The sequence below is a fragment of the Neovison vison genome, chromosome 4 (assembly GCF_020171115.1).
Source record: "Neovison vison isolate M4711 chromosome 4, ASM_NN_V1, whole genome shotgun sequence".
Lineage (NCBI taxonomy): Eukaryota > Metazoa > Chordata > Mammalia > Carnivora > Mustelidae > Neogale > Neogale vison.
Genome location: NC_058094.1, coordinates 137,176,350 through 137,193,948, shown reverse-complemented (window position 1 = coordinate 137,193,948; position 17,599 = coordinate 137,176,350). Strand labels below are relative to the sequence as shown.

General features: G+C 55.9%; 1 protein-coding gene across 2 annotated transcripts in view; it reads left to right on the top strand.

Annotated features, from left to right (window-relative positions):
- Positions 1-1,538: 1,538 nt before the first annotated feature.
- The window catches only part of CCM2 (CCM2 scaffold protein), a 41,190-nt gene continuing 25,129 nt past the window's right edge, over positions 1,539-17,599 (top strand). The window contains exon 1 of one of the 2 annotated variants that reach the window (XM_044245724.1): positions 1,539-1,623. In XM_044245724.1, coding sequence (XP_044101659.1) covers positions 1,594-1,623 — 30 coding nt within the window. In that variant the 5' untranslated portion in view covers positions 1,539-1,593. The remainder of the gene's footprint in view (positions 1,624-17,599) is intronic. The other variant, XM_044245725.1, reaches the window with a different exon arrangement.

Sequence of the window (17,599 nt, the reverse complement as noted above, 5' to 3'; positions counted from 1 at the left end):
CTGGGTTCGATGCGGGGAGGCGGGCGCCGAGGAGGCCTCTGACTCTGCAGGTGCCCGCCCAGGACCTCCCGGAGCCAGGCCGCAAAGCCCTTTCCTGCCGCGCCGCCTCCCAGCGGCCCCGTTGGCTCAGCGCTGCGGTGCCGGGTGAGCGCTCAGAGGGCCGGGGCTCCGTCCGGCGGAGCAGGAGCAAGTGCGCCGGGAGCCGGAGGTCACACGCTGCACCCCGGCGCAGCAGCAGCGCCGGAGGGCGGAAGCCGAGACGAGGACCGGTCCGTCGTCCAGCGGCCCGCAGGCTCTTACCGGCAGCGCGGCTAGTGGCGACACCGTGGCCGGTGGCCGCGGACTCCTGCCTGCAGCTGGCGGGCAGCCCTGAGGCCCGCCCGGACTCCGCTGTGAAGGGGCGGTTGTCCCAAGCGCTGCTGAGGGGCCAAGTGTGTTCGGGCAGAGCCCAAGCGACGTTGTGCCCGCACCTCCGCCGTCCTCGGAGTCGGAGTGATGGGCGCTGGCGCGGGCAGGTCTCAGAAGGGGCCTCACTGGGGCCCCGGAACCGCCGTGCAAACCGAGAGAAAGAAAGGAGGGGGCTTTGCCCGGCAGGCCGCGCCCCACCTTCTGGCCACGCCCAACGCCCAGTCTTCCCGTTAGCCACGCCCCCTCCCCCAGTCGGTCCCCCCTCCTGCGGCCCCGTCACTCCCCGCCCGGCCCTCTTCTCCCCACCGGCCCCGCCCCATCGCGTAGGCTCCGCCTCCTTCCTGCCAGCCCCCCCCCCTTCCCCATCCGGTCCCCCCTTTCCTGCCGGCCAAGCCCCTTCCCCACAGATTCCCCCCTCACCTTCCCGCAAGCCCCGCCCCTTCCCGATAGCCCCCTTCTTCCCACCAGCGCAGCCTTTCCTCCTTTCCTGTCCTCCACCTTGCTGCCGCCCCGCCGCCCTGCCTCCCTGCTAGTCCCGCCCCCTTCCCGCAGGCCCCGCCTTCCATCCCTCCCCTCCCCACGGGCCATGCCCTCACCTTACCCATAGCCCTTCCCGCGAGTCCGGCACCTCCCACTGGCCCTTCCCCACCGGCCACACCCCTCACCTTCTGGCTAGCCCCTCCCTCCGTTTCCTGTCGGCCTGTGCGTGGCCTTCCCGAGCGCGAGGCAGGCCGGGAAGTTGGCTGCCCTAAAGATGGCGGCAGAATTGAAAAGTTGGAGCCGCTCTTGCGGCCTTGAGGGGCTGGAGACGGATCCGGGGCGGGGCAGGCGCGCTCTCGTCCTCTCTGAAGGGCGTGGGGCAGGATTGGGGAGTGGCAGGCGCGATCCCGTGGCCGTGAGGGGGCGGGGCCAGGCGGGCGCGTTCCCGGCGGCCCTGAGGCATGGGGGCGGGGCGCGGGGCGGGGCGCGGGGCGGGGCCGCTCCTCGGCCCGGAAGTGCGGGGTGTGGGGTGCAGGGCGCGGACGTCCCCTGGCGGCCGCGGCCGGAGAGTGCGGCCGCGCGGGCGGGAGGCACAGGAGCGGCGGCGGCGGCGGCGGCGGCCGCGGGGCCGGGCGAGCATGTAGCGGCCACGGGCGGCGCGGGGCTCCCGGGGCGGGCCGGGCCGCGGGGTCCGCTCGCGGCGACATGGAGGAGGAGGGCAAGAAGGGCAAGAAGGTGAGCGTGCGCGGGCGGGCGCTCCTGAGTCGGGCGGGGGGCGGGCTGGACCCCGGAGCGGGGCGGCGGGGCGGGCGCCGGGGGTGGACTGGGAGGTCCCTCGGGGTCGCGCTGACGGCCAGCCGGCGCTGGGCGTTGGGCGGTCCCACGGGGGGAGATTAGATGTGAGGTCAGGCGTGGGGCGGTCGGGGGCGCATACTCTTGCGGGTAGAGGACGGCCGGCAGGCCGGGGTTCCCCAGGGGCGTCGCGCGCTCGGGCCCGGCGCTGGGCCGCGGGCGTCGGGCTCCGCAGATGGGCCGGGAGACGAGCCCCCGGACAATGGGGTTAGGTGGTCCTTCGGCCGGGCCGCGCGGCGGGGGAGGAAGGAGCCACGCCTTTCCGCCCCTTCCGGTCAGTGGGTCCCCCAACCCCGGCTCTGCACATGGCTGGGCCGGCGGCGCAGGGCGCAGGGGCTGCGGAGGGGCCGGCCCGCCGCGGCGCCGGAAAGTTTCCAGGGACGGTGTCTGGGAGACAATGGGGAGTCCGCCCCGCGCACAGCGGGACCGCTCGGTGCCTCAGGTTTCGTGGTGCCGCGCACACGCGCACGGTGCGCCTCCGGGCCGCGGCGCCCGGCCCTGCTCGCCCCGCCGCGCCGCTCCGGGCACGCTCCGTCGGCGGCTGCATTTCGGACATAGTTCAGGGGACTCCTCGGTTTCTGTCATCTTCCTTACCGGCCGGAGTGGCTGATAACGTCACTCTCGTTTCGGGAGACCGTCGTAGCTCGGCTGCCACTGAAGTGCAGAATGGTTTGAGCGCAATTTCTCTTTGAGGTAGAGGACTTAACGACGCGCTGGATTTCGTTAGTGTGCGCTTCTGTGTGCAGATCTCAGACAGGCTTGGGTAGGTCCTCTGGTCGCACAGTCTGTGCTGGCCCGAGCCAGCTGTACCCTCAGCGGACTCATCCCCTTGTTTCCCAAGATGCCCCACTCTTGAAAGGTTGTGCTTGAAATCCGTGTGGCCCCCGGTGGCCCTCCACGGATCGGGGGGTGCTTTTCCCTCACTTTCTTTCCTCCTTGTTGTTATGTCGGCAACGTGTTGTGTTATGTCTAATTAAAGTGTGGTACCAGCTGCCGATACCGAAGTCTGGAAAACAGCCCGAGAAAGTGATTCAGCCTGCAGGCGCTAGACAGCCGAGAGATGCTGCCCACCCTGAAGGGGAGAGCTGAGTTGAATGTTTCTGCCACAGCCGGTAGAAGGCTCCAGAAGAAAGTCAGTCCACGGCCTCCTTCCCTGCTGCAGACAGGTGGGCCAGGACCCGCACAGGAGATGGCCTGTCCCCAGCGCTCTTGGCTGCCAGCGTTGCTCCTGGCCCAGCGGGTCACCAGTCTTGGCCTCAAAGCATCTTCCACACTCAGACCAGACGGGGCTGGCTGAACAGGGTCCCTCCCTTCCCACGGATGCTAACCTGGTTCTGTGATAAGAAGCATGGGATAGACTGACGGACTTCAGAGCCCTCTATGAGGTTTGGTAGAAACATTAGAATATTCAATGACGTTGGAAGAGATGAAGAATCGGTGGGACATTCCTGAAATAGAAGTGAGAAGCCAGTGAAACTCAAGAATTTTTGAAGTGGGGGCCGTGTGAAGATTTAGGCCTAGAGAAGGTTAATGATGAATGTCATTGTGTCTGTTAGAGAAGATAATCACTTGTTACATGGTTGCCTAACACAAGAGTTCTGTGTTTTCTCTGTATTAGGCCCCTGCCCTAGCTCATTTTCCCATAGGCAGGGCAGCAGACAGCTCTGGGGCGGGAAATCCTATTCAGGCCACAACTTAGCACACTTTCCCTCTTGCTCTGCCAGTCTCAAGCAGTCAGAGCCTTTCTGCTCTGCTCCTCCGTTTAGTGTGAGGTCACCGCCAGCTCATGACACTTGATGCTTATGTTAACAAGATCTATTTAAAAAGTTATACCCAAATTCAAGCTAAAATAGCAGAAATAATGACCTAATAGTTTTATGAAAGTGCAGTTTGGGGGCACCTGGGGGACTCAATGGGTTAAGCGTCTGCCTTGGACTCAGGTCATGATCCCAGGGTCCTGGGATGGAGCCCTGTATCGAACTCCCTCCTCAGTGGGGAGCCTGCTTCTCCCTCTACGATCCGCCCTGCACACCCCCCTTCCCCTGCTTGTGCACGTTCTCTTTGTCAAATAAATAACATTTTCGAAAGAAAGTACAGTTTGCTATTTTGTTTTTAAAGATTATTTATTTATTTATTTAACAGATCTCACAAGTAGGCAGAGAGGCAGGCAGAGGGAGAGGGAGAAGCAGGCTTCCTGCTGAGCAGAGAGCCCTATGTGGGACTCGATCCCGGGACCCGGACCCACGACCTGAGCCGAAGGCAGCAGCCTCTTAACCAACTGAGCCACCCAGGCGCCCAGAAAGTACAGTTTAGACATTTAAATTTCTCTTCAGGTTAGCTCTCTCAACATTGCAGTTTTAACCTTTATTTTTAATTTTTATTTTAATTTTTTTTTAAAGTAAGCTCTTGGCGCATCATGGGGCTTGAACTCATGACCCCGAGATCCAGAGTCGCATCTGTATTGAGCCAGCGAGCCAGGCGCCCCAGATTTAACCTTTAAAGCTGTGGATGGTTAGGCCTCTTCAGGCCTTCAGACACTTGTGCTTGGGCTTTCTCGGGCAGTTGTTCAGGTGTGTTGTAATGTGGCCTGTTATTTCCTCGGCACTGGAGGCAGTGAGCTGTAGAGCTCACCAGAGAGTAAGTAGAACAGGGTGGGTTTCATATCAAGTGGCCCCAGGCACAGCTACCTCCTTTCTTTCTTTCTTTCTTGAGCAGCGCGGGAGGAGAGGGAGAGGGAATCCTAAGCGGACTCCATGCCCAGCACAGAGCCTGACACGGGGCTTGATCTCACCATCCTGAGATGATGAAATGGGTCGAAATCAGGGGTAGGCTGCTGAGCCAACTGAGCTACCCAGGTGACCCCAGCCCTGTCCTTTCTTAGGCTACCCTGGCACATAGGATGAGGGTGAGTGGAGCCCCTGTAATGTCCCATGGAAAGTTCTGGGTGATGAGGTAGTGGGAGGAGCCGGTCCTGGTACATCTGGTGCATGTGTGTGCACCAGCAAGTCCACTGGCTGCTAGAGGCATGGGGCCTGGGGAGTAGGAGTGACCACGGGGGGCCACTCTCCCTGCCACATGTCCCCAGAGTGACTGCTATCTCACAGACCACAAGTCCTGATTTGGGGTTTGGAGAATAATGTTGCCACCTTATAAAAGGGACCCAAGTTCCAAGAGTTCTGACCCTGTTCTGTCAGGATATAATTCTTTTTTGTGAGAAGCTTAGGTGTACGCATGAGTTGGACTGTATGCTTGACTAGATGAGGACCCCAGGCCATGGGAGGTCACCACCAGGCCTCTGTGCGGTTCGGGCCCGGCTTCTGCTGCTGCTGGTCACCCCTCCGGCGGCCGGGCTTTCATCGTGAATGGTTAAATATTTTTACGTTGGGTGACTTTATTGTGCTTTCTGTAAATGTAAATAAAGAAAGGCTATAAGGTACTCTGGAAATGTAGGCCTGGGTGTTAGGTAGTAGCAGGGAGTTATTGCTAATTTTGTGGCATATAATGTCTATTACGTGTGGCTGAGTTCTGAGCTGGTAGACCTCCACACTGACCTGTTTATAGGTAAAATGGTGGGACACCTGAGACTGGCTTTACCCAGACAAGAAACAAAACAGAGGGGAGATAGTGGAATGCGCTGGTCATGGGTCTTCCTCATCCATTATTCTGTTCACTTGTGTGAATTTTTGAGTTTTCATATAAAAAGTGGGGAGAAAACAGCCCCCCAAGTTATGGGCCCTTGGCCGTCAGCTCCGGTAGCTGCTGGACCTTCCATCAGGTGGTGTCTGTGAGGAACTGGGGGCTTGGCTGGACCAGTGTCTTTACACCTTTGTCTCCAGATGTCAGGCAGCCTTCTCTACAGGCGTGTGTGTGTGTGTGTGTGTGTGTGTGTACACAGCTGAAATGAGAATTTAAGGAAATGGTACTTCATATAAGCAATGCACTGTGAGTTTTTTACTCTCTTCTCTCCAATTAAACAACGGCCAGGGGGTGCCTGGGTGGCTCAGTGGGTTAAGCCTCTGTCTTCAGCTCGGGTCATGATCTCAGGGCCTGGGATCGAGCCCCGCTTTGGGCTCTCTGCTCAGCGGGGAGCCTGCTTCCCCCCCCCCCCCGCCCCCGCCTGCCTCTCTGCCTACTTGTGATCTCTGTCAAAAAAAAAAAAAAAAAAAAAAAAAGAACCGCAAGAAGCAATGGTCAGTCATGACATGTCACAGTTGTAACACGGGGTAACACAGGGACTTTGGGGTCTGTGCCTTGTTTTGTCTTGCCTCTCGGTCAGTTTCACAGGGACTCTTGGGTGACCACATGTAGTGCCACCGAGCTGGGAGGTGCCGGGCAGGGACCGTAGGCCCAGCAGCCAGTGGACAAGCCCAGGGAGGCCAGCAGTCGCGAGACATGCCTGACATCGGGAGACAAAGGTGTCCTCTCTGATTTGGAGAGTCGCTGTTTCCATCGTACCTGTATTTATTAGTTTCCATTGTGAAGAACTGTAGAGTCCCCTGCCGCCTCCAGACCCCATGACCTGCTGGCCGTGCCAGTGGCCCAAAACTCACGGTGCCTCTTTGTTATGGCTCGGAACATCACTCGGGAGGAACATCCTGGAGAGAAACACATTTCTTTTTCAGAGATGGTACCACTAAGTGGACCGCTGTGAAGCGAGGGGGGCCATCAGCACTGTGCCTGTGAGGTCGGGGACCAGCACCTTCTGTAGCGATGGGCTTGGTGACCGCGGTCCCTGTGGCTCTCCTGCGTCTTCCTTCCTGTCGGCAGCACCAGCCCGGCTCATCCCCACTTTGTGGGGAGTCAGCCGCCACCCTTAAGTCCTGTGGACTTAAGTCCTGCGGAGCCAGCAGCGTGAGACCCTCCTGTTCCCCTATCCCAGTGCCTGGGTCATGGTTTGTGCCATGCGAAGCAGGGCTGGGGCCGCTGCATCCTGCTTGGAGAGCAGGTGCCCACATGGCGTGGGAGAAGGGGACACAGTGGGCGCCAGCTCGCCCCACATGGGCCCGTGTGCGTGCTGTTCAGGAGCCGGGGTGCTGGGAGGGCCCTGGGCCCGGGGGGCAGGGCGGAAGCTGCTGGGCTGTTTGTCACTCTCTGTAACAGCTCTTCCCTGGTGCTGACTGAGTGCCAGGACCAGATGTGGGGACACAGATGAGCTCTGTGGTCACAGCTGGAAGTGGGGCTTGGAGGACCCACGACAGTGGAAGTTCAGAGAAAGCGCACTTTGATGAGAGCAAATGGCAAACCCTTTTTGTTGTGAAGGCATTAAGGACAAGCGTAGAGAAAAATCCTTAAATAAAGCTCCTTTGCCCCAACTTCTAATACCTTCGGTGCACCGCAGCTTGTTCCTCGTCTGCCCCCGCTCCCCAGGTGCTCTGGGCTGAACCTTTTCCCCCCAAATCCACAGGGTGAAGCCCTGAGGTTCCCTGGGACCTCAGAACGGGACTGTACTTGGAGAGGGCTCTTAAAGAGGTGATTGAGGCAAAACAAGGTCACTAGGGCAGGCTCTACCCCAGTGCAACTGGGATCCTCATCCGAGGAGGAAGTCGGGGTGCAGACACGCACGGAGGGACAACCACATGAGGACAAGGGGAGGAGACGGCTGTTCCCACGCCGAGGAGAGGCCTCAGGGGTGGGGGCACCGGCCCTGCCACGCCTGGATCTGGGGCGTCCAGGCTGAGGGAGAACCGTGTGTGTGTGCTGCCTGGTCCCTGGCTTTGTGAAAGCAGACTCAGGTTGTTTGGAGATCGGGGAGGTGTGGCCAGAGTCTTGTGCAAGGACCATCTTGGGGGGAATTGGTCTCGGTCTCACCCAGAGGTTCTGAGCACCTAGTCTCCCTGGTCACCTGACGCACAGACGGGCTGCTCAGGGTCACAGGACGACCTGTGCTGTGCTCTCCTGGCCAGAAATGTTACTTTTTCCTCCTAAGCGTGCCTGAATAGTGGTGTTTTTTGGCTGGGCTTGTGCCAAGAATTAAGACATTTGATTGTGGGGATTGGATGCATGCAGTGGGACTAATCTGCTTCACCAAGTGCAGCCGGACGTGGGGATTTAGGCTTTTGTTTGAGGCTTAGGAAGGTGGGTGTCTTGTAACCTGGAGGCGGGAAGGATCCTTGCACTCTGAAAGGGAGCACCGTGGGTGTGGACGAGCGAACTCTTGTCCTTACATGTGGAGCTGCTCCCTCGTGTGGGACCCGCTGATTCACCTGCTGCCACTCGTGACTCTGAGGAGAAAGACACTTAATTCTTTACTGTAGTTCCCCACACTGTTGGACCCACAAGCCAGTGCGCCTCCTGTGTGTCCTTACCATTAACTCTGCAGTCCTGGGTGCTCTAGAACATTCCATTTTCCCTCACTGTCTACCTGGCGGGGATGCAGTTTATGAATCTAATGCTTGGAGAGACCATGTGGCAGGTCTCTCACCCTGCTGGTCACATGTCAGCAAATCTCCCAGGTCTAACTGCCAGGAGACATGTCCCTGTCAATGACTGTCACCCATGTACATTCTGCGGTGTAACAGTAGCCGAAACCGACCCAACCTTCCTACGTGGAGGTCAGGCCCATGCCAGGTCCCGTTAGGCCTCCTCTCGGGGATGCTCGGGTGACTCAGTTGGCCAAGCTTCTGACTTCAGCTCCGGTGGTGATCGCAGGGTCCTGGGATGGAGCCCTGCATCGGGCTCCCAGCTCGGTGGGGAGCTTGCTTCTCCCTCTCCTTCTGTCCCTCCTCCCGCTTGTGCTCTCTCTGTCTCTCCCTGTCAAATAAAGAAATAAAATCTATTAAAAAAAGAAGAAGGCTCCTCTCCCCCAGGATTGAATCTTTAGCCTCCTCCGTGGAAGAAGACTGTGCAGTCCGCCCCCCAGCATTTGATTGTGAACCTTCTTGAATCCAACAGAGTTGAAAGGATTTTACAGCAAATCCCTGTCCACCCACCACGTAGATTCTGCCATTAACATTTGTTATGCACACCTACCCATGTACCTCTGAGCCCGCCCGAACCCTCGCCCTGCCTCTCTGGTGCATTTCAGGGTCAGTTACGGACACCATTCCACTCTGGTCTGGGTGCTTCAGCACGCTTGTCAGTAGCTGGGGCTCAATATCGTTTCCGGTTTTCTTTTGCTATAAAAGTTACACACACCGAAACATACGCATCTTAAAAGTACATTAGCTAAGTTTTAACAGCTGTGTACACTTGTGCATCCCGAAGCCCTGCCAAGAAACAGACCATTGTCATCACTCAGAAGGTCCCTTGTGCCTCCTAGGATGCCTTCCCCTCCCCCGAGGCAGCCGCTGTTCTGATGGTTGGCACTGTAGATGGCCCATCGGGATTGGTTTCTGTTCGAGAACTTCACACACATGGATTCAGGCAGTACGTACTCCTTTTTTTTTTTTTTTTTTTTTTTAAAGATTTTATTTATTTATTTGAGAGGCGAGTGCGAGCAGGGGAGGAGAGGGAGAAGTAGAAGCAGACTCCCCTGCTGAGCAAGGAGTCTGATGCAGTCTTGATCCCAGGACCCCAAGATCATGACCTGAGTCAGAGGCAGATCCTTACTCCCGAGCTACCCCGGCGCCCCCAGGCTGGGCATATTCTTTTGTTCAGGGACCCTTCACTCACCTGTGATGTCGAATGGCAGTCTACTGTACGTCTACACCATGGCCTGTTGCTGGGCGTCAGGTGCTCTCGGGTCTTGTATTCCTGAGGAAAGCTGTGAGCGTTTGTGAACGGGTCATTGCATGGACACATGTGGCCATTTCTTTTGGGTAAATACCTAATAACTGAGTTGCCATTTATGTGGTAGCTATGTATCGAACTTCATAAGACATCGCCAAACCGCTTGCTGGGGAACTGCGTGCAGCTCTGCCAGTTACTGAGCGAGTGGCCGTCAAAGCTCTAGTTGTCTCGGATTTGTTTCTCCTCGTGGTTCTGTGTTTGGGCTTGACATGTTTTGTTGTTAAGTACCTACACATTCTAGGATCGTTATGTCTCGTTGAAATGAGTGCATGAAGAGTGCACAGGGTATTCAGAGACCTTTCACCCAGATTCCCAAGTATTACAATTTCTAACCCATTTAAGAAGCAATTGCTTGGGACACCTGGGTGGCTGAGTCAGTTAAGTGTCTGCATTCAACCCGGGTCATGATCTCAGGGTCCTGGGATCGAGCCCCATGTCAGGCTCTCTGCTCAGCAGGGAGCCCGCTTCTCCCTCTCCCTCCCCCTGCTCGTGCTCTCTCTCTCTCTTAAATAAACAAATAAGTAAGTAAAAATCTTAAAAAAAAAAACAACTGCAGACATGATGTTCCATGACCCTTCTTCCTTCAGTGTGTGCTTTCTTTTTTTTAATTAAAAGATTTTATTTATTTATTAGAGGGAGACAGAGAGACTGTGAACAAGCAGGGGGAGCGTTAGAGGGAGAGAGAAGCAGGTTTCCCACTGAGCAGGGAGCCCAATGCAGGGCTTGATCCTGGGACCCTGGGATCATGACCTGAGCTGAAGGCAGATGCTTAACCGACTGAGCCACCCGGGCGCCCCCAGCGTGTGTTTTCTTGATACAAGGACCACTGTCCTCAGACCATTCAGTCAGGAAATTCACATCAATCCTATATTGCCACCTGATTCACAAACTGCACCCAGACTTGCTGATCAAGGTCTGTTTGCTCCATTCCTGGTGAAGCTGACTCACCACTTGCCATGTTTCTGCATTTTTCTTTTTAAGATTTATTTATTAGAGAGAGTGAGCATACAGGGTAGAGGGACAGAAGGAGAGGAGAGAGCCCCAAGCCAACTCCCCACTGAATGCAGAGGCTGACCTGGGGCTTGATCCCATGACCGACATAACAACAAGGAGGAAAGAAAGTGAGGGAAAAGCACCCCCCGATCCGTGGAGGGCCACCGGGGGCCACACGGATTTCAAGCACAACCTTTCAAGAGTGGGGCATCTTGGGAAACAAGGGGATGAGTCCGCTGAGGGTACAGCTGGCTCGGGCCAGCACAGATCATGACTTGAGGTGAAATCTGGAGACAGATGCTCAACCAACTGAGTCACCCATGTGCCCCAGCCAGGTTTCTGCTTTATTTTATTTTATTTATTTCAGAGAGAGAGCAAGAGAGAGCGCACACGCACTAGTGGGGAAAGGGGCAGAGGGAGAGGGAGAAGCATACTTCCTGCTGAGCGGAGGGTCCGATGTTGGGGAGCCACTGTGGGCTGGCTCTGGTGTCTTTATTTATTTATTTATAATTTTTTAAAAAAATTTTATTTATTCATTTGACAGACAGAGATCACAAGTAGGCAGAGAGGCAGGCAAGGAGAGAGAGAGAGGAGGAAGCAGATTCCCCGCTGAGCATGGGGCCCCGACATGGGGCTCAATCCCAGGAACCTGGGATCATGACCGGAGCCGAAGGCAGAGGCTTTAACCCACTGAGCCACCCAGGCGCCCCATCTGGTGTCTTTATTTTTAATTGCGGTCAAAACCCCATAACCTACCGTTTACCATCTTAACTATTTTTAAGGGCAGTTCAGTCCTGTTCAGTGTATTCACGTTGGCATGTGGCCGGTGACTTTTGACTAGTCCCCAGTACCCTGAGCTCTTGGTTACATTTGCTCCAAGATGTTCTAGGCTATTCTCTTGCTTTCCTGCCCCAGCCCGTCCGGAACCAGACATTAGTCTGAGGAGCCTGTTTGCTTTCAGTGGAAATGGTATCTAGGAACCAAGATCTGCCTGTAGGGGTGCTCATTGTTGTGGAGGTGTTATTTCTGTTAGGAGACTAGGGACCTCTTTTGGGTTATTTCTTCTTGACGGTGTTTTGGAGATCTTGCATTATACATATGCAGTTTCTTTAGTCCTCACTGGGGCTCGGTGGCGTTTTTCCTTATGGTTTGGTCCAATTCATTTCAACAGTAGCCTGTTTATAGAATTTTATGTCACCCTTTTGCTCTCACACAAAATGCAGAGATGGGCCATCTGCTAAGCTTTCAGGTGTGTACATGTATCTATAGGATTAAGCCCTGAAAATGCCATTATTAGGAAGCTTTATGTACATTTGTAATTTTAGTACACATTGATAAATTGTTCTCCACAGTAGTGCCCGTTTGTATTCCAAATAGTCACTTATCAGAATGCGGGTTTTAAAATATCCTTGCTCACGTGACACATTACCAGATTGTTGAATACTTGCCAACCCAATAGATGAAATGGTATGTGCTAACAATTTTGGGTTTTATTTTCCAAAATGAACTTAAGATTTTTCCTTACTAAAAAAAAAAAAATACATTTACAGCTTAGAAAAATAGCAAAGTATAATCAAGAAAAAATGAAGAAAAAAATCCTCTCCACCAGGAACAACTATTATTAGAGCTTTTCAGATCACTTTCCTACATGTGTCTACTATTCTGTACACATACATGGTTTTACTTCCTTGACTTCATTTATTTCAGATACATGTTTAGTGCCCACTGGGTCCAGTGCTTTCTGGGGAGTTGTTGCCGCCTTCCTGAAACTCCTTTACCATGTTTGGGGAGGCTTAGTGCTGTAAGATAGACCCGAGTGTTGTAGGAAGGAGCACAGGGTGATGGGTCAGGATGTGCACTGTGCAGAGAGAGTAGATTCTCCGAAGGGCCCACCCCCCCCTTCTCCATCCTCTTGTCGCTTGAACTTTGTCATGTGGTTAAGTAGGGCCCACCCTGGCCACCCTTGCTGGGGTGTGTTTATTGGCCTGCACAGATTTCTGTAGCTACATCCGGCAGGTATAGAGACAAGGTGATGGATCGCACCTGATTAAGTATCAGGAACAGTTCTTTATCCTGGAGGGGGGTTGAAGAGCCAGGGTTACTGGTTATGCATACCCCTTACAAAGATTCTGCTGTTTTGACACCTGTTACACAGAGACATCTGTGGCCCTTGTGTGTCTACATCGCATGCTCTCATGAGTTCATTCTTAGAGCTGGAACTTTGCTGTAGTCACCAGGGGCAGAAAGCCCTGTCACTGGTATCTTATCACCTGGTGTATGCAGGCACCAGAAGTTCCCTGCGTGGGAACCTTCATTTCTAGAGCTCTTTGCACATGTCAGGGTTGTGCGTGTCCTAAGAAGCTTGTGCTTGGCTCCCAGTGGCAAGGCGTTTTGAGGGGGGACACGATGTGACCCTTTTGGCGGTCCTGGACGCTGGCCGACATCATGGCCTCACCTCCCTCTTCCTCCGTGGCTGGGTCTTGGCTGCAGCAGGAGGGGGGCACCTTTGATGCGTCTTCCGTTTGTTTTTCTCATGTGCTTCACTGCCCTTTTCTCTGATCCCCGGGGGCAAGTTCTTTCGCAGCGGCAAACATCTCGGCCTGCGTCACGCGGGTCCTGGTGTGTGCAGTCTTGTGGGAAGAGCGCTGTTTCCATGCGTCTCTACCACTCTCTTTATTTCGTAAGAACTTCACACGGAGAAATTGCTGGAGGAGTACAGGGCGCTCCCGTGTACCGGCAGCACGTTAACGCGGGTGGCCCGCAGCTGCTGGGAGTCTGTGGAGTCTGTGCGTGTCTGCCGCGCGGCCCTGTCGCCCTCACTGCCCGATCGCCGGGCGCGCCAGCTTTTCTCACGCTCTCCTGCTGGTCTCCCTCGGGGCGCCGGTCTCCGCGGGGTCAGGCCCAGGCCATGCTCTCACCAGCTGGGTTCCTTTTAGCGCACGCAGGTGCTCGCCGGCCAGGTGCTAGCCGGCCTGGCGGGCGCGCGCTCCGAGGAGGAGCCTGTGTGGCCCCGCCCCTGGGCGTGGCGTCGGCTCCTGGCGGAGAGCTCGCGCCGTCTGCAGTGCCCGCAGCAGGGCCAAGGCCCAGGTGTGGGGTGCAGGGTAGGAGGGCCGCCCTCTGCGTGCAGCGCGCATGGCCCCTGCTCACGGACACCGCCGGCGGTGTCCCTCGGGGAAGGTGCCCTCCCTCTCCTGCTGGGCGCCGCTGGCCAGGCTTTCCCTTGCCGGCATGAGGTGGGGGACTCGTCAGAACTGGGCTGACCGGTCCCTGCCTTTGTTCTGGACGCTGCTCCTCACCCCTCCCTCTGGGGGCGCTCCTCTCCCTCACCCCTCCTTCTGGGGGCGCTCCTCCCCCCACGATGCTCCTCCTTTGGTTTCTGTGTGTTTGGCTCACAGCAGCAGGGGCAGCTTTGGGGTCAGGAGGTTGGAAGAAGATGGGTGCTGAGGAGGCCCGAGCTAGGCCTGGCTGTTGCCAGAGCTCCTGGCAGCAGTGAGGCTGGTCCCAGGCAGCTGGAAGTCACGGGGCTTGGCCTCAGCGCTGCCTATCCTTCTGCTGAGGAGTGCGCAGGCATTTGGCCGCGCTGGGAGGAAGTAGCCAAAGGCCCACATGTGGATGCAGCGTGTCCCAAGAGATTGTAAGGTGCTGGGCATCCTCTCTCGATGGTGGCCGTGGCCGTGGCCGCGCGTGCTGAGCTCTCCATGGTGCTGTCCAGCTGGCTCTCGGGTGACCTGTGGAAGCGGGACCTTACACTCTGCCTGTGTGTCGGCATGCCCTGCACAGGTGTGCAGAAAGGACAGGAGACCCTCACAGGTGGTTCTTTGGAAGCCACCAGTATGCCCTGACTCCTGCCTGGTGGAGGCCACCATGCCGCTGCATGTGCTTGGTTTGTGTGGCCAAAGGAGAGCTCCCACAGGGCACCACGGCTGGGTGCAGGCAAGCTGATTTCCAGCTTCTCCGGGGGCACAGCTTTCCTGCAGAAGGCACGGGCAGTGTCCGAGGTGGCAGACCATGCCTGGCACTGTGGGGCCAGCAGCCCTGCTCTTCCAGGCTCCGTGAAACAATGGCTTCTGGCCACGTGGGACCTCAGGCGCAGACGTGGGCTCAGTAGCGCATCTGGGCCCCTGCAGGGGTGCTGGCCACTCTCCCCGAGCATGATGCCCTGCGGCTTCTCTTCCAGTTGCCTGGGTCAGTGGAAACAGCAAGTCCCGACGTACCACAGCCTGCCTTCATGTCAGTACAGGAATGCGTGGGGTGTGGGGGGCCTGGGGGCCAACCCCGCTCCACAGTTCCTGCACCCCAGGCTGGGCTCTGGCTCAGATGCCATGTCCCCTGCCCGCCTCCAGCAGCCCCTCCAGCCAGCTTTGCTAGTCCCTCTGTCCCACTGGAGCTCTGGCCTATCACGGAGGAGAAGGTCCTGGTCCCTAGGGTGAGTGGGTGCTCTAGGGTAAACTTAGCAGGAACATTTGAGATGTCTGTGGGACAAACTCCCAAAACATGGAAAAACAGGTTAGAAGAAGTGGGGAGACATCTCGTGTTTGGCTGGGATTGGTGGCCTCATGACTGGGTCTGTTCCCCCCAAATTAATTTATGATCCCAGTGAAAAGGCCACCAGGCTCTTCTCTGGAACCAGACTACTTGAGCGGAAGCTTCCCCGAGCTACGAGCAAGCAAGAACGAGAAAACCGTGGAAAAGAGGAGCAACTCGGGAACAGGCCCAGAGTGGCCATTCCCCTGCCGGCCGGTGTGGGGTTCTTCTGTGCGAAGCTGCGGGCACAGAGGGGCAGAGTCAGAACTAGGCCCCGCTCTGCGAGGAGCTGAGTTGTGCAGGAGAGTGGGGAGATCTGACTCTTCGTGAGTGGCATGGGGAACCTGGGTCACCGTACAGAAAAGGGTGAAATGGGTCCATCCTTTGTACTGGACACCAGGATGAGCAACAAATGGGCTCTGGAATGTAAATAAAAACAAATAAATGAAAATAAATAACCCATAAAAGGAAAGACAAAAAGACCTGACCACATAAGCACAAGCAAAGTAAAAAGATGTATCAAGGGGCGCCTGGGTGGCTCAGTGGGTTAAAGCCTCTGCTTTCGGCTCAGGTCATGGTCTCAGGGTCCTGGGATCGAGCCCCGCATCAGGCTCTCTGCTCAGCAGGGAGCCTGCTTCCTCCTCTCTCTCTCTACCTGCCTATCTGCCTACTTGTGATCTCTGTCTGTCAAATAAATAAATAAAATCTTAAAAAAAAAAAAAGATATATCAAGAAAACATTATCTGCACCTTATAAAACAGAAGGTAAATGTCCCTAAATAAGATGCTTCTAAAAAGGGAAACCAACAGACTCTTGAATAGCAAGAGACACAAATTCAGATCACTTGGGGCCACCTGTTTCCCTAGGGCCGCAGAAACCCCCGAGCTGGTCAGGCTTGAGGGAAGGGGCCTGTGCAACCCCAGGCAGGGCATAAGGGCGACCCCTGGCTCACCTGGTATGTTGACTGACCCAGCTTCCCACTTCCCAAAGACCTACCCCAAGGACACAGTGGCAAGAACAGGACATGGTCTGTGTGTTGTGGCCTTACTCTGTGTGCAGGGCGCAGGTTCTCCAAGCTATGCTGCGCCCACATGGTGGGGTTTGGGGTCATGCGGCCACGGGGGTCCCTTGGGTCCCATGAGCGGTCTCCAGGACATGCATGAGCCGGTATTCACTCTGTTGGTTTTTAAACGGTTACCCGGAGGCCAGGACGGTGTGACCTCTGAGCATAGGGTTCGTGCCTGTGCAACCATGTTATGTTTTATAATATTGCAGATGGAGTAAAAGCTTCTTAAAATGTCACTTAGGGGCGCCTGGGTGGCTCAGTGGGTTAAGCCTCTACCTTCAGCTCAGATCATGATCCCAGGGTCCTGGGAGTTGAGCCCCGCATCGGGCTCCCTGCTCATCAGGGAGCGTGCTTCTCTCTCTCGGCCTGCCTCTCTGCCTACTTGTGATCTGTGTCTGTCAGATAAATAAAATCTTTTTAAAAAAAGTATTAAAAATGGCATAAAGCTACACAAAGGCATAACCCCTCAGAGAAGAGTTATTTCAAGTAATGAGATCATAGACATGTGACAGCACAGCCCCAGCGGGATTTACACTGAGGACAAGAAGTACCAAAAAGCCCCAGATTGTTTTCAGTAATCATATTAGTAATAATAGTGATACTGTTATCTTGCAACTGTCTTGTAGGTTTTAGGACACAGTGTCTGTGTAGTTAGCATCCTTACACACGGAGCGCCAGCACGGGACACAGGGCGGAGCATCTGGAAGGAGGGAACCCATAACTCTGGAATCCCAAGTTTGAGCTGGAAGCGTCAGACTGCACTCCTAAGGGTCTCTTCCACACGGAAAGCTCATGTCCTTGCTCCCTGGTTGAAAAGCCCCAGAAATACGCGCCGGTGAGCACCCTCGGTGCCTGTGGGACCTGAAATAGCATTTCCTGCAGAGGCGGCTGCCCCGCGGCTTGCGCTGCTCCCCCCACTCCTAGCCCCAGTGGCCCCCTTCCTGAGATGTTCCCCTCCAGAGCTGTCCCTTATCTGAGCTGGGGCCACCTGAGCGTCTGCAGGCCACGGGTGCGGCTCGTTCCTATTCACCTTGGGCCGTTGTTAAGGAACAGTGTCGCTTTGACAGCTTTGACCAGAGGGCAAGGAGGAAGCATTTCACCTGGCTTTTCTGGCCGAGATGAGGATGTGTGGTGGGTGACGGATGACACGGGTTCCACACGGAACACTCACCCCGTTTCTCGTGGGTTTGTGCTGAGTTGGTTTTACTGGGGGAGTGGGGGCGCCGGGGTCCATCAGTGCCGTGAGCCCTGGAGAGCTCAGACCGCGGGTCGGAGCCTGTGTCCACCTTCATCCACTGGCTCCTCACTTTCTTCTTTCCCTTTTAAACCTTTTGTCAGTTAATTTCTTAAAAAGAAAAAACAAAAAACAAAACTCTAGGGGCGTCTGGGTGGCTCAGTGGGTTGAGCCTCTGCCTTCAGCTCAGGTCATGATCTCAGGGTCCTGGGATCGAGCCCCACATTGGGCTCTCTGCTTGGCGGGGAGCCTGCTTCCTCCTCTCTCTCTCTGTCTGCCTCTCTGCCTACTTGAGACCTCTCTCTCTGTGTCAA